General features: G+C 38.7%; 1 protein-coding gene across 1 annotated transcript; it reads left to right on the top strand.

Annotated features, from left to right (window-relative positions):
- The first annotated feature begins 2,765 nt into the window (after positions 1-2,765).
- Positions 2,766-16,497, top strand: tars1 (threonyl-tRNA synthetase 1). Its single transcript, XM_077601357.1, has 18 exons — positions 2,766-2,927; positions 7,357-7,434; positions 7,512-7,702; positions 8,383-8,506; positions 9,226-9,350; positions 9,853-9,970; positions 10,039-10,103; positions 10,265-10,343; positions 10,818-10,964; positions 11,237-11,335; positions 12,559-12,725; positions 13,018-13,318; positions 13,768-13,845; positions 13,929-14,029; positions 14,271-14,375; positions 14,460-14,532; positions 15,885-15,999; positions 16,067-16,497. Exons 1-18 carry the CDS (start codon positions 2,868-2,870, stop codon positions 16,213-16,215), a joined length of 2,175 nt encoding a protein of 724 aa, XP_077457483.1. The 5' UTR covers positions 2,766-2,867; the 3' UTR covers positions 16,216-16,497.
- Positions 16,498-16,987: the final 490 nt, after the last annotated feature.

Consider the following 16,987-nt stretch of genomic DNA (forward strand, 5'->3'; position numbering starts at 1 on the left):
TGGTCTGTACTTGAGTGATTTTTTTCCTTCTCCCCGGCATTTGAAAGTGAATTATTCAAAGCTTTCTTCTTTCCCCCATAACAAGCCCGCCACCCACCACCCTTGAAAAACAGCATGGAAGCTCACAGTTCGCTTCATCTTCTCCTTTAATTCCCACAGAGAGTGTCAGGAGTTTAAAAACTGTTCTACAACATTAATTACAATGTGCGCATTATGTGGAGGAAAGGAAGAAAAATACTAGAGAAACCAAATGTTAGCTGATCTAACACCGGAAAGCAAAGATTTCAGCATGGTGATTGCAATCATCAGCTCTTTGTTCACTAGCCGTCATTCCAATTCTAATTCCATGCGCTCAATGGCTTACAAATATAAGTGACAAATTGACTATTGTCAGCGGGTTCAGCAATTAACTCCTTGAATGCCAATGCAGTGGTTGAGTTCATTGAAAACCATTAAAAAACAACTCTGTGGATGGTCTAGTTTCTAGAACTCAGGAACAACTTTTAATTCCTTCATTCATTCATTTTCTGAACTTCTTTATCCTCACTAGGGTCGCAGGGGGTGCTAGCCTATCCCAGCTGACTTCGGGCCAGAGGTGGGGGACACCCTGAATCGGTGGCCATTCAATTGCAGGGCACGAGGAGACGGACAACCATTCACTCTCACTATGCATGTCTTTGGAATGCGGGAGGAAACTGGAGTACCCAGAGAAAACCCACGCAGGCCCGGGGATAACATGCAAACTCCACACTGGTGGACTGACCTGGATTTGAACTCAGGACCCCAGAGCTTTGAGGCTGACGTGCTAACCGCTCAAGCTGCCGTCTTTCAATATTTATAAATTATTCCTTTGTGTTTGACTTTCTCATAAAAAAACAATAGAAAAAACCTCTTAAATCTCAAACAGAACACACAATTTTACGAGCACCTGAGGTAACATTTACAGAAACAGAAAACACCTCATAGTGTTTCACTCGTCTGACTTCGGTGCAGACAAATGTGGGATCGATTCCTGCTCGCTGGGGTTTTGATTGCGAGTATGAATGGTTGTCTGGATCTATGGATGCCCTGTGATTTACTAGTGACCAGATTATGGTGGTGTCCACCTTTTGCCAGGTCAGCTGGACCGTGACCGGACGTTTGGTCGCCGGACGTTTGGTCGCCTGGACTCAAACAACCGGCGACCAAACGTCTGGCGACAAAACAAGGTAAAACAACAAGGTCTACGCATCAATAAAAGCCAACAATGGCCCTGAGCAGTTTCACTGAGCGGACGTGTGAGTGTATAAGAGTTTGTATGTACATGAGTTGTCCCCTTAGGAAGGGACGTCAGTCAGGGTCTTAACAAGTTCTCCAACAAAACACAATAAAAGTACGGGAAATTTGGAGCTTTTCTTTAGCCTAATAATTAATAGGGCATTAAGTATGACAAAATAATAATTCACAGTTTGTATTTAGGGAATGTGAGCAACAATTTTAAATGGTAATTATCAATAACATTCCGGGCGACCAAACGTCCGGCGACCAAAAGTCCGGCAACCAAACGGCCGACTACCAGCTGGGACAGGCTACAGAGCCCGGTGACCATCACCCAAATAAGCAGTGTTGAGAATGAATGGATGGATGAAAATGCCTAGTATGACTAACCTTAAAGTCGAAAATGTTATTTGCGTACGCAAATGGGAAATGTCTTTGAGCGCTAATAATGGAGAAAACTTTTTTTTAAATTTGATTTAATATAACATAAATAAACTGCAATTAATTACATTTGATTTCAACACAAAACAGTAAAAGAAACTAATCTGGCAATAGATGTAAAATTTTAACAAAAAATATCAATCATCTTAACGGAAAACATGCACATCTTTGTTTTATCAGTGGCTCTTTGACAGCCCCACAACTCATGGGTAACTTTAGCAACAATTTTAGGTGGTCCCTTAACTTAATTTCACTGTGGATTTTTAACGAGACACCCCATAGTTTTGTGGTTGAATTATATTAATTACTAAGGCCAATGCGCTTTTTAAAATGGACTTTTAAGTAGCTGATGCGTGCTCCAGTTTAATCTGTGTACAAGAAAATAGCGCGCTGACAAAATTTGTGTTCTTGAAAAGTTTGATAAGTAATATGCGTAGTTTTTTATTCATAAAATGTTTTGCATTCAAGTATTGGGGTAAATAAACATTCATTAATTCGCCCATTTATGTCAGAATAGTTTGGATGTGTAGGGCTCTCAATAAAAGCAATAAGAGTATTGTCTTTCTTCCCGGTTTAAATGAATTAGACATCTATCCCAATTAATGGCATGCAATGACTTAAATATTGGGAAAAAACAACAAATTTACATAGTTACTCTAAACCTTTTTATTTTCATTAATTTAGTTTTCAGTAACATTTTTTTACATTTATAAACACATTTATAATCCAATAATGATTGTTATTTTAAACACCGCTTGCTCTGGGTGAGAGGCAGACTCCACCTAAGACTGATCTCAAGTCAGTCATATTTTAAAATTTCAATGACTGCAAATTTAACAGATTAAAGGTCTTAATTGTCAAGATAAAAATGCTTTGTTAAGGGTTAAATGTATTAAGAATAGCTGTCCACTGTAGGAACCACTGTCCCTGAAAATCTAAAAAAAAATAGAATGAAAAAAACTAAAATCCAACCGGTATAATAATAATACTTAAATTTCTAATAAAAAAAAGTGTTAATAATGTGAGAGCAACGTTGCATTAGTTCGATTGAACAATGTTGCGTCAGATTTTCTTGTGACGTCATCATTAGTCACTACCGGTCGTACTGACTGACAGAACACGCTTACCCGTCAATAAGTCCTTTAAAGTGGGGCTGTTTGCCTCTGATTATGGCCGATCAGACAGTCGTGAAGAAAATGAGTGACCTTAACATGGGCGAAGGTGAAAAGGTAACGTTTGGTCTTCATTTCTGTCCGTCTTGTTCGATTCAATGTAGCCGGTTAGCTTAGCCACCACTCACATTCATTGCAACTCGTAATGCTTTCGTAAATTATTGTTACCCCACATCTTCTCTTTCTCAAAGTGTATTGTTGTTTATTTAATGTTTTTAATGAATACTGCGCGATGTTAATTTTGTGATCTAAAGGATGGACCGCATGTTGTAGTTACTACACTAACTTTCGCCTTTAAACTTTCCATCAGTTTGTCTATTCTTTAACTTTACACAATGAGGATGAACAATTACATGAAAGTAAATCCTGAATTCTAGAAGGGTTTTGGCAAAGGGTTCATTACTCCTACAGTCAACATAGGAAATAATCAGATTAATTTTCACAGTCTGTTCTTTCAGGGTTTTTAGGTGTTTGCCAGATGTGGGTTATGATGACATACAATTAGAAGAATTTCACATTTTATTGAGAATTGCATGCAATCGGTCAATATTTGGAGTGTCGGACCTTCTTTTTCAAGACCTCTGCAATTCTCCCTGGCATGCTGTTGATCAAATTCTGAACCAAATCCTGACTGATGGCCGTCGATTCTTGCATAATCAATGCTTGGCGTTTGTTAGAATTTGTGGGTTTCTGATTGTCCGCCCGCCTCTTTAGGATTGACCACAAGTTCCCAATGGTATTCAGATCTGGAGAGTTTCCTGGCCAAGGGCCTAAAATCTTAATGTTTTGTTCTTTAAGACATTTTGTTAAGACCTTTGCTTTATTGCAAGGTGCTCCATCATGCTAGGGAAGGCATTTTTCATCACCAAATTGCCCCTTGATGATTGGGAGAAGTTTCTCTCGGTGCGTCCTCCTCTTGTACCACAGGTGTCAAAGTGGCGGCCCGGGGGCCAAATCTGGCCCGCCGCATCATTTTGTGTGGCCCGGTAAAGTAAATCATGAGTGCTGACTTTCTGTTTTAGGATCAAATTAAAATGAAGAGTATAGATGTATATTAAATTTCCTGATTTCCCCCCTTTTAAGTCAAAAATTGTAATTTTTTATTCAATTTTTCTGTGTTTTTAGTTCAAAAATCATTTTGTCAAATCTAAAAAAATATATTAAAAAAGCTAAAATAAACATTGTTTTAGATCTATAAAAAACTGAACATTCAGGGCTTTTAATCCAGTTCTTTTAATCCATTTATTAAAAAAAATCTAAATATTATATCTAAAATGGTCAGGCCCACATGAAATGGAGTTGATGTTAACATGGCACGCGAACCAACCAGAGTCTGACACCCTTGTCTTGTACCATTCTTTGTTCATCGCTGTGTTTTTAGGCAAGATTGTGAGAGAGCCCACTCCCTTGTTCGAAAAGCAACCCCAAACATGAACGCTCTGGATGCTTCTCTGTTTGCATGAAACAAGACCGATGGCAATACTCACCTCGTCTTCTCATGCTGGGAGAGATTGGTACCAAAATTTCCACCAGACGAAATTTTCCACTAGTGTCTATGTTTGCTCATTCTCTGGACTTTTGTTCGTTTGCCTCTCCTAGTCAAAATGAATTGGATCTCTAGCGCTGTCAATGGCAGACAAACGTGGACATAGAAAGATACAGTAATACCTCGACATACGAGTGCCCCGACATACGAGCAATTTGAGATACTAGTAAAATTTCGAGCAAATATTAATCATGAGATACGATATAAATTTTGATATACGGGCATACAGCGGACGCGAGAGGCTGCTCATAAGAACATCAAGGGCACTGTCTTTCTGATCGCAACTCCCTCGTGTAATGTCTCTACGAGCACTGGGCGGAGCGTTGCATTTTTTCAGTGTTTTTTTCCCCGTTTGTGCGAATGGCGGAGCTTGTTCGCTAATACGAGAGTAATACTACTTCCCGGGCAAGTTGGCAAGTGGTCGTGCGTTATCCTATTGTGGGGACATTTGTGTGCATCTTTTTCGGAATATTTTGAAGACAAAAACAAACAACCCTCGATAGGTTGCATCTGAAAGTCAGGGTGGAGGCGGGGCAAATAGAACCAACAAGAAGAAAGGTATCAAAATTTCAAACAACATTAGAATTAAGTTTAGTGTAAGGTTAGATTAAATTTATTTTTGAGTGTCTGCATCATAATCCAAGTTCATTTAAATATATATATATATATATATATATATATATATATATGTATATATGTATATATGTATATATGTATATATGTATATATGTATATATGTATATATGTATATATGTATGTGTATATGTGTATATGTGTATATGTGTGTATGTGTGTATGTGTGTATGTGTGTATGTGTGTATGTGTGTATGTGTGTATGTGTGTATGTGTGTATGTGTGTATGTGTGTATGTGTGTATGTGTATGTGTGGATGTGGATGTGGATGTGGATGTGGATGTGGATGTGGATGTGGATGTGGATGTGGATGTGGATGTGGATGTGGATGTGGATGTGGATGTGGATGTGGATGTGGATGTGGATGTGGATGTGGATGTGGATGTGGATGTGGATGTGGATGTGGATGTGGATGTGGATGTGGATGTGGATGTGGATGTGGATGTGGATGTGGATGTGGATGTGGATGTGGATGTGGATGTGGATGTGGATGTGGATGTGGATGTGGATGTGGATGTGGATGTGGATGTGGATGTGGATGTGGATGTGGATGTGGATGTGGATGTGGATGTGGATGTGGATGTGGATGTGGATGTGGATGTGGATGTGGATGTGGATGTGGATGTGGATGTGGATGTGGATGTGGATGTGGATGTGGATGTGGATGTGGATGTGGATGTGGATGTGGATGTGGATGTGGATGTGGATGTGTATGTGGATGTGGATGTGTATGTGTATGTGTATGTGTATGTGTATGTGTATGTGTATGTGTATGTGTATGTGTATGTGTATGTGTATGTGTATGTGTATGTGTATGTGTATGTGTATGTGTATGTGTATGTGTATGTGTATGTGTATGTGTATGTGTATGTGTATGTGTATGTGTATGTGTATGTGTATGTGTATGTGTATGTGTATGTGTATGTGTATGTGTATGTGTATGTGTATGTGTATGTGTATGTGTATGTGTATGTGTATGTGTATGTGTATGTGTATGTGTATGTGTATGTGTATGTGTATGTGTATGTGTATGTGTATGTGTATGTGTATGTGTATGTGTATGTGTATGTGTATGTGTATGTGTATGTGTATGTGTATGTGTATGTGTATGTGTATGTGTATGTGTATGTGTATGTGTATGTGTATGTGTATGTGTATGTGTATGTGTATGTGTATGTGTATGTGTATGTGTATGTGTATGTGTATGTGTATGTGTATGTGTATGTGTATGTGTATGTGTATGTGTATGTGTATGTGTATGTGTATGTGTATGTGTATGTGTATGTGTATGTGTATGTGTATGTGTATGTGTATGTGTATGTGTATGTGTATGTGTATGTGTATGTGTATGTGTATGTGTATGTGTATGTGTATGTGTATGTGTATGTGTATGTGTATGTGTATGTGTATGTGTATGTGTATGTGTATGTGTATGTGTATGTGTATGTGTATGTGTATGTGTATGTGTATATATATCTCATATATCTCATATATCTCATATATGTCATATATGTCATATATGTCATATATGTCATATATGTCATATATGTCATATATGTCATATTACGAGTGCGTTGCCGTGCAAAAAGTCCCCCCCATCGCATTAAGCCAGAGGTACTGCTGTACTTTTTTAAAACAATGTTGCAATAATACAGCATTGCTGTATTTATTTACCGAAATAATCTCAGTGTGAGGAAGACAACATTTTGTCAACAGATTGTCATTGCTTATTTTTCCATTCACAAATATTTTTCCTCTTTGATTGTTGTCGCGTAAAATATCGTAAGTTCATTCCCTGGCCATCATCGTGAAACTTGTAGCACAAATTTTGTCGGGAGGTACCCTTTTTTCTTGTGTTTTTAATGTTTTTAACATCAGCCTGCACAGGGGACTAAAGATGGAAATTAGCCTTTGGCTATAATCTTACATATTAGATGTATATTTTCACAAATATGTATTGTCCCTTAAATAAATCAAACTCAAAGGTTCCCACTTCTAGTCTTCAAACTCGTCCAAATATAATAAAAGTAATGTCTTAAACACAACATGATTTGCTTTTGGTCTGGCAAAATTTAAACAATGTAAACATTTGTCCAAAATGATTAAAGGGAGATAACATACTTTATCTAACTTGATTTAGTTAACCGTGCATTGACCAAACAATAGCTGTGTTTGAAATGAAAATTCAAATTTTGAATTCTTATCGAATAAATTATCCCAAAAGACAATGTAGTAGTTGTTTCCCTGGCAAATATTAAATATTTATTCTATTAAATCGATACTCTACATTGTGTGTTATTTTGTCAGAGAGGAGCAGTGAATGATAAAGATGGAGGGAAAAAAAAGGTGAAAAATAATGCTGGCGATGCTGGAGGAAGAGCTGAGGTGGGTAACTGAAGCCTTTTTCATCTCTTGTATGTGTATACCCGTGGTCTAGTCTACACAGTCTTTTTCTCCTGTAGCTGTCACCAGCACCCGAGTACATCAATGAGCGCTTGACATTGTACTCAAAACTCAAAGCGGAGCACGATGCCCTCATGGCAGAAAGAGCTGCCAAACAGTCTCGAGCCATCAAAGTCACCTTACCTGACGGGAAGGTGGTGGATGCAGAGTCTTGGAAGACTACGCCCTACCAAGTTGCATGCGGAATTAGGTTGGTTTGCTTTGGTGTGTTATTCATCTCCAAATACATGGGGGAAGAATGCCCTGTGCTTGTTCCAACAAAGGCCTTAAATGTATTAAATAAATACCTCCTGATCCTTATATGTTAATGTTTTATTATTTATTGGGGGGAAAGGAAATGTCATTATGTTAAGAATCGTTTGAATGAATGAACTGGCTCAAAGAAAATAAATCAGTTGAATCAAGAATTGCACGTTATTTTAAATTGGCAGTGTGGAAAAGTGCTGCATGAACATTTGAGAGCTCTTAAAGTAATAGGAATAATTAAAAAGGCCTTGAATTAACGCTAAAATATGCAAATGTATGCCAGATAAAATCTCAGTGTGCTTAAAAAGGAATCTAATCTTTTAGATCAAGAACTAACCATTTAGCATACATATAATAAAAGAGGCACAATTATCCTGAAAAAACTTCCACAGAAAGTTTCTTTATTCCTCACCTTAACTTTGAATAGAAATGTGTAGGAATGACTCTATTCCTTGCATCGTCTCATTGTCGTTAGATGTCCTTATTGTCGTGCTTCTCTGTTCTATATTTTGCACAATGTCACAGAGCTCTGTCCCTTTTAAAGTAGACTTGTCAGTCCAATACAACGCCTGCGAGCGAGTGAATTTGATGAATCTGTCCTATTATTATTACTCTGTCATCCAGTCAAGGCCTGGCCGACAACACAGTGATCGCCAAGGTGAACAAAGACGTGTGGGATTTGGATCGCCCTTTGGAGGACGACTGCAGCCTCGAGTTGCTCAAGTTTGACGACGACGAGGCTCAGAGCGTAAGTATGCACGAGCCAATCATGTTGCTTTTCTCACAAAACTTTTTAATGTAAAATTCTTTACACAAACTTAAGGCATAGTGTCTGCTTTAGCTTATTAGCATTGCATATACGTCAATTTCAATTAATTGCCTCAGTAATTTTGCACGAAACTGTTATAATTCTTAGTAAATATCAAAAATACAACACGTTTTTTGTGTTTTCTGGAAAAAAATGCCTTTTAGTTCATTTATAATTTTAATATTTAATTTTGATATGGCTGGGGGAGGGCTCAAGGTCTCACTCGCTTGGTTATTGTTCTTATTCTTGGAGAGGACAACCTAATATCGCTACTCGTCCCTCATTTGTGGACAGATTTGAATTAAATTTTGTAGCTACTGTATTTTCTGGCGATGTATATGCCTCAATCTTCAAAGTATGATTTCAGTTTTTTGTCTCTGGAATGATTAATTAATTGCTGAGCTAATTTGCCTCTAGTGGCTGAGTTCGCACGTGAGCTCTTTTGGTGTGCTTATATGATGATTCATTAAAGAAGCTTGTCAGGTGGTCGTAGTTCATTTGAACTTGAAAAGCCATACAACTAATTCACATCAACTGATCCCACTCATTTAAAGATACACATTTAAAAAAACATTAAATATTACCAACTGACTTGATTTTTTAAATTTCATTGAATAATGTTTCATTTAATTCAATTGTTTTTTTTTTAATCCTTTAAGGTTTACTGGCACTCCAGTGCTCACATTCTGGGTGAAGCTATGGAGCGAGTGTACGGGGGTTGTCTTTGCTACGGCCCTCCCATCGAGAGCGGATTCTACTACGACATGTTCCTCGAAAGCAACGAGTGAGTGGCCCTCACATGTCGGTGCCATTGACAGCGATAAAGGTCCAATCCATTTGAACTGGGAGGGATATCAGCAATAATTTGCCGCCCACCTCTACAAGTCAAAATGAATTGAGCGTCTATCGCTGTCCATAGCAGCAAATGGGTTAATTGTGCTGACTGAAGATGAACCTCTATGCGAACGACCTTTCATCTTGACCTTTTCCGCATACATTTCCCTGAGCAGCAAGGAGAGTGCAGCCTAATTAATTCCATAACCCTCTTAACGAAGCCATGTTATGCTAATGGCCTTCTTTACTGACTGATTCTTACCAAGGAGATTTTGACATTGGAGAATCCTTCCAGCGAATAACTCTTGACGAACTATCCGGGTTTCTCAAACGTTTCCTCTCTAATCACAATGGTGGCGATACTTAAGATGATTTTTAAATGTAAGCATACTACATTTAGGAAGTTGGGATTTCAACGCGAGATATGATTTTACCATTTTTAATGTGTGCAGTGGAGTGTCGAGCAATGACTTTCCGTGTCTGGAAGGCTTGTGCAAGAAAATTATCAAGGAGAAACAGCCTTTCGAGAGGCTGGAGATTAAAAAGGAAACTCTGCTGGAGATGTTCAAAGTAAGAAGACAAAACGACATTTGTTGATTTAATTACTTACTGTATACTATACTTTTTTTTCTTGGCAGTATAACAAGTTTAAATGTCGCATATTGAATGAGAAAGTCACAACTCCCACCACAACAGTTTACAGGTGAGTGACTGTTAAACCCATCGCCAGCCATTGATTGTGCTTAAAAATTCCAACCAATGATTTTCATTTGACCCTCCCTGTCAAAATGGACGCCATATCTTTGTTCTCTTTCTTTTTTGTTTAAAATAGTCAAAAATATTGTATGTATCTCGAATGTTTAGGTGTGGCCCTTTAATTGATCTGTGCCGAGGACCTCATGTGAGACACACAGGGAAAATCAAGGCACTTAAGATCCACAAGGTGAGTCGTTCATTAACGGGCTGCTTTATTTTGTTTGTTTTTGACGTCATAATTCATTTCCGTAGTTTATGGTCACACTAAGTCACATTTTTTTTTTCATAATACGGCAGAGAATGCGATTTATACTTATGCTTATAGATGTGATTTATGTTTCTTTCATACTCACAGCCGCGATTAGGGCTCACGAGACCCTCCTCCCCACCTCCCGTCCAGATTTGTTCAAAAATTAAACTCAAGATGAAGACTTGCATGTTTTTTGTCGTAGTTTGGAATGAGAGAGCGTTTGGAAAACAAGTAAAGTTGTTCTTTAGGCAAAAGTTATCTGAATAACTGTAAATACATTACCACACACCTGTTAATAAAGCCTGAGTCCTAATATAGTACATAAATCACAAAGTATTTATAGAGGAGAGAATTATGTTGTCTTATTGTGAAAGGTAAAAAATGGCTCTTTTTTTTTTCCCTTGTACAAAGAATTCCTCCACATACTGGGAGGGAAAAGCTGACATGGAGACCCTCCAGAGAATTTACGGTATCTCTTTCCCCGACCCCAAAATGCTGAAAGAATGGGAGAAGTTTCAAGAAGAAGCCAAGAATAGAGATCATCGCAAACTAGGCCGGGTACGAACCTTAGGAAGCCTTGAGCTCCAAACTAGACCAGGAATCACAATTTCTTTTTTTTTGACTCTTGAATGTTTTTCAACTTTGAGTGATGATAAATTGAGCCGGCTCTGCCAATCGGGTCCCATTTACCGCTTTTCTAGGGCAGAGTTGAGCTTAGTCGTGAAAAAATGAGCTTAGAAAGAGCGAGTTGTCAGACAAATCCTCCTTCAAGCACGTGACGTGACGTTCAAATTAAAACCGGGTTGACCTAAATGCAAATATGTCTTCAGGAGCAGGACCTGTTCTTCTTCCACGACCTGAGTCCGGGGAGCTGCTTCTTTCTGCCCAAAGGCGCCTTCATCTACAACACCCTGATTGAGTTCATCAGAGTAAGTCCGAGTCATTATTGACCAGAGTGAGACACCAAGGCTTCAATTAGCAGAGGCTGCTCGAATGGGGAATTGAACTTTTGAGGGCCTTGTACTTTGAAGTTCAAATTAGCCAATGAAAATACCAACGGTATATTCCGTCCTTTTATCTCATTTTTTTAATAGTTTGGCTGGTCATGTGATGTATGCTATGCCTGGTAACTCTTCACCTATTCAATACCATTGAAAATTATACGTAAAACATCTATTTCAACTCTGAAAGCTGGCATTGGGTAATCCTGTGCTTCTGCTGTTGAGAAGGATCATTTGCTGTCAGCCTCTCTCAGTCAAAATTGATTGGACGTCTATCGTCAGAAATGAGTTAATATTTAAAGTGAATACATTTTTAAAAACTCGATCTTTTGCACTCTGTTCCCATCCTCTGAAAGTGATGCGATCAAGACCGTTTTCTGGTCACATGATCATATTAATGACATCCTAACTAACTATTAGGACTTCAATGGATTTAGTAGTGATTTGGAGTGAGATCCAAAGTTTGTTAAAAAAGTTTATTTCATTTAAGCTTTAGGCAATTACTCTGAATAATAGCATAAGATAAAAGAAAAAAAAATAATTGCTTGTAAATTTTCATTTTAATTGCCCTTTTATGTCCTTTTGGACTTTGAATTTAAAAGTGAGTGCATTACTATTCTCCATGTATTTATTCTTTAATGTTTAATTTTTCTTTTCCTTTTGTTAAATTGAGAGAAAATGTATTAGTAGTACTAGTAACAGTGTTTTTATTTTATTTGATAAAACTAAGAAATGGAAAACAGTTAATCCAGAATGACCCCCCCAACAAAAAAACAATCCTTAAATTTGGATACCATTTTTTTTCCATGACAATAGTGCAGCAATAACTGCAGTATTTTATTTTATTAAGAAGATCTTTTTAAAAAGTCCTTTTGAGTTCAGTCTATTTTATTTAAAAAAAAATAGCATTTTCATTGTAAAAAATTAAAAGGGTGTCAATATTTTTTTCATTATTTATTTTACATTCTGAAAATAGAGGCGACAGCGTAAAATGTTGAAATCTTTTAGTTCTCTAAAATAGAAAATATGATTTAGATTTAATCTGAGCAAAATTCATGAAACTAATGCACACGATATACTCACGCGAGCCACACAAACTGCGAAGGGCTTGTAGTTTGATGCCTGTGACTTTGCTTGTTTTCCTGCATCAGAGCGAATACAGAAAGAGGGGCTTCCAAGAGGTGGTGACTCCCAACATCTATAACAGCAAGCTGTGGCAGACGTCTGGTCATTGGCAGCACTACAGTGACAACATGTTCTCCTTCGAGGTTGAGAAGGAGACCTTCGCTCTAAAACCTATGAACTGCCCTGGCCACTGGTAACGCCTTTTCTTCCGTTGCAGGGTTTCCCCTATTCCTTTATAAGCCCGGCGGGCCACAAAAAGCCACCATTATATTTATTACATAAACAGAAGAGGTGATGAAATTTGGGGGTTAAAGAGGTGAAAGGGGTAACAGAGGTCAGCAAAGGAATTTCAAGATAACTTATTTCATACTTACAGATATGGGGATGATTTGAATTTGGGCTTCTCTATCACCAGATTTTTGGAAGTTGTCTTGGGGAATCCCTGAGTTAGTTCAGAGTTTTTTAATTCTCTGATCTAATTCCAGTCTGATGTTTGATCACCGGCCACGCTCTTGGAGAGAGCTGCCCCTCCGCATGGCGGACTTTGGCGTCCTGCACCGCAACGAGCTGTCCGGAGCCCTCACCGGCCTCACCCGCGTGCGCCGCTTCCAGCAAGACGACGCTCACATTTTCTGCACCATGGATCAGATCGAGGATGAGATTAAGGGTTGCCTGGACTTTCTGCGTACCGTGTACGAAGTGTTCGGCTTCACTTTCAAGCTCAACCTCTCAACAAGACCGGAGAAATTCCTCGGAGAGCCAGCCGTCTGGGAGCAGGCAGAAAAAGTAATCAGAGCGCCTCCTTGTTTTTCTTGTTTAGCAGAAAATGTCAAGCGCTCGCACAAGGTCTCAGGAGAACAAAGATGGCCGCGCTGCGGCGCTATCAAGATATAAATTGAAGTAAATGGATTGCGCTTTCTCCGAAGACAAAGGACATCTATATTTAAAGGGAAAAAAATGGCGGGCGACGTTCGGCACATTTGCTGTCAGCTAAAAATGTGGTCTTTTCTCTGGAGGATTTGCCTCAATGCAGAGATTTTCTATTAAGGATGGGGAAGGTTGGGTGCTTCAATAAGAATGTGAGGAATAGGAAACATTACACATTTACCACAATTGTTATTTTGAACTGATTGTCTTTGCCAAATTGATATTTGGTGTATATTTGCATTGCATAACAAGTTGCTATTTTTTTGTAAAAATCCTGAAACTAACATCTATTTTTATCTATGTGCCAGCAACTAGAGAACAGTTTGAATGACTTTGGGGAGAAATGGGTTCTCAACCCGGGCGATGGTGCTTTCTACGGACCAAAGGTGAGCTGGCTAACAACTAGATCTGCCAATCACCAGGCGAGGAAGCATGTCTTCTATTAACCCGCCGTCTGGTTTGCGTGCAGATTGACATCCAGATTAAGGACGCTATCGGCCGATACCATCAGTGTGCCACCATCCAGCTGGACTTTCAACTACCCATCCGCTTCAATCTCAGCTTTGTCAGGTGCTTTGCCAGCTCAGTAGTTGCCATAAATTGGAAACTTTCTGTGAGAATTTACACACGAGTCACCATTGACGCGACAGACGTGCAATCAATTTCGACTAGGATGTACTGACAGCAAACAAGTTGCCAGTTGAAAGGGATTGAACCTCTATCTGCGTAAATGGCAATGAAACCTACTGATCGAATTAAAACATTCCCTTTTTAACCAAATTGCCGTAATTCTGCTATTCCGTATTTACAGCCATGATGGCGACGACAAAAAAAGACCAGTGATTATCCACAGAGCCATCCTGGGATCGGTAGAGCGAATGATCGCCATCCTGACCGAAAACTACGGAGGGAAATGGTTTGTTTACTGTCCATTTTTTTCATGTATATCTAGATTAAAGTACAATTAATAATCGTTTGCATCCTATGAAATATCCTTTAGGCCATTGTGGCTATCACCCCGCCAAGTTATGGTAGTACCTGTGGGACCAACCTGTGAGGATTATGCTCAGAAGGTAAGTATTAAACAGTCATTGATCGATCAGGGTCGATTTCATGAATTGGACGGAGGGGTGGTGTCTTTAAACGGCCATTAGGTACAGTGGATCTTATGATTGATCATAAAGTTAGCATTGTTAGCCTGCTAGGATTTGGTTGTGAAACTTTAATCATTATTATGAGCGTATTGGGGCACTTCTAGGTGTTTTCAGCTATACTACTCAAATGTGGTAAAAAGTGTTTGCAAATTTTGTATAAAGCATACATCCATATAGTTACTCGGTGATAATTTTATGGGCGTTAGATGGCCTCCTTACGTGAAATACGTCAGATAGTACCCATTTGGACAAAGCTCACATTTGGCTCACATCCAAACTGTTTCAACAATAAGTGGTAAGAAAAAGGTTGGGAAATGTGATCGTTTAAGTAGTTCTTGTCTCCACAGTATAACAATTTTTTTTTAAACCTTGTAATTCTCTTTTTGTAAGGAAGATTCATTTGGGAGTTTGGCGGAAAGGTTTTAAATGTTCAACTATTACATGAGCAGTATGCAAAATCCAAATCTAGTTTCACAGGCAATGTTTTTTTTGTTGATAAAACAATATTAATTGGAATATTATACATACACACTGCTATTTATTTTAAAAAGGATTTGCAAAAATTGAGATTTACCAGTAAGATCTTTGAAAAATATTTGGTCACCATAAAAATTGTGATCAGCATACGTTCATTCATTTTCAGAAATTCTTATCCTCACAAGAGTCGTGGGGGTGCTGGAGCCTATCCCAGCTAACTATGCGCACCAGGCAGGGAATACCCCGAATCAGTCGGTTGCCAGCCAATCGTAGGGAACAAGAAGACAGACGGTCAACCATTCACACTTATACCTAGGGGCAATTTAGTGTCAAACTGGCTATCCTGCATGTTTTTGGAAGGTGGGAGGAGAAAACCCACGCAAGCCTGGGGGGGAAACATGCAAACTCCACACAGGGAGGACCAAACCACTAACCAGGCACTCGTCCTTGTGCGTATACTTTTATCAAATATAATCTGTCCTAAAAAAATCAAATTTCCATTGAATATTCCAGAAACGTTGTTGTTCTATCTTTAACTAATTCTCTATATTATTAATAAAAACACACACAAACTTGTTTTTTATTCACACCAATTTATTTAGTGAGATAATCAGGATGAAATGTGCAGTAAACGTATGGTCAAGCTGTATTGGCCTGGAGGTGTACTAGTGCCACCAAGTGGACGGGAGACTCATTGCTTTCACATTCCACCAGCAAGATGACTAAACAAATGACAGTATCACGTCAGAACTTTCTTACAGAGCACTATTTTTCCCTGTTTGAAATCTACCCAGGTTCAGCAAGACTTCCACCATGCTGGCTTTATGAGTGACGTGGATCTGGACCCTGGATGCACTCTGAACAAGAAGATCCGAAACGCCCAGCTGGCACAATACAACTTCATCTTAGGTAAATGACTAAAACATTCACGAATCATTCTTTTGTTTTTTTACATCTTTTCAAATATTTTTCACAGTTGTGGGAGAGAAAGAGAAGACGAGCAACACCATCAACGTACGCACTCGGGATAACAAAGTTCACGGCGAACGTGGCGTGGACGAATGCATTCAACGTCTCAAAGAGCTCAAAATAGCCAAGACTAAGAACGCTGAGGAGGAGTTCTGAGATCACCTTCTGTCCACTTACGGTTAAGGGCTATGGCTTTGTTTCTTTTTTATTATTATTATCTAAAAAAGCCAAACCTGAGGAGCATTTTTAAAATTATGTTGTTGATATTGTTCCGTCACGTGACTATGACTTGGTGCCTGGTCTCTTCTATTAATACGGTAATTGGGTAAAAACTCTCCTGCATTGAGAACTCATTCATGGCAATAGATGTCCAATCATGTCTTTGGGGAATTGTTCATGATTTACAGTTTAAGGAATAAACTCTTCATTTTTGGTTTAGTGTGTGTTAATTTTTACATTTTGTGTGGCTATAAAAAAATATCTAGAAAATAGAAATGTTTTGCACACCTGGAGGAGCACTTTGAGAGAGCAAATCCCTGGCTTAAGCAGCCAAATTCAGGTCATTGCCATATTTGGCAGAGTGGGCAATCCCTTTGACTATGAACATTTTTCTTCACATCATATCACCCTGCTAATTTGAGTTAGACTTTGCTGATCTTTGCCCTTATTTCCACCAAATTTAATCATGTCTTCTGACTGAAATTACAAGCATCCTGCAAGTTAGATGTTTTATTTCTTCTCGAGTTATCTTGAACGTGAAATACAAACAGATTTCACCTATTGGTTGAGGTAATTAATCTAACTTGCATGTTGGAAAATGACAAAAAGGTTGAAAAATGAATGAGATGGATGGGTCTCCTATAATTATGTGGGTCAGGGATGCCCAAGTCCGATCTGTTTTCCATATCTCCCTCCTCTACCACACCTG

Source organism: Stigmatopora argus, chromosome 5 (assembly GCF_051989625.1).
Source record: "Stigmatopora argus isolate UIUO_Sarg chromosome 5, RoL_Sarg_1.0, whole genome shotgun sequence".
Lineage (NCBI taxonomy): Eukaryota > Metazoa > Chordata > Actinopteri > Syngnathiformes > Syngnathidae > Stigmatopora > Stigmatopora argus.

What these genes read in the sequence shown, in the direction of transcription:
- tars1 (XM_077601357.1), top strand. Translation starts at nt 2,868, where the DNA reads ATGGCCGATCAGACAGTCGTGAAGAAAATGAGTGACCTTAACATGGGC. An exon ending in CCCACCACAACAGTTTACAG is followed by an intron (nt 10,104 to 10,264) that starts GTGAGTGACTGT and finishes TCGAATGTTTAG; the next exon opens with GTGTGGCCCTTTAATTGATC. An exon ending in GTGAGGATTATGCTCAGAAG is followed by an intron (nt 14,533 to 15,884) that starts GTAAGTATTAAA and finishes AAATCTACCCAG; the next exon opens with GTTCAGCAAGACTTCCACCA.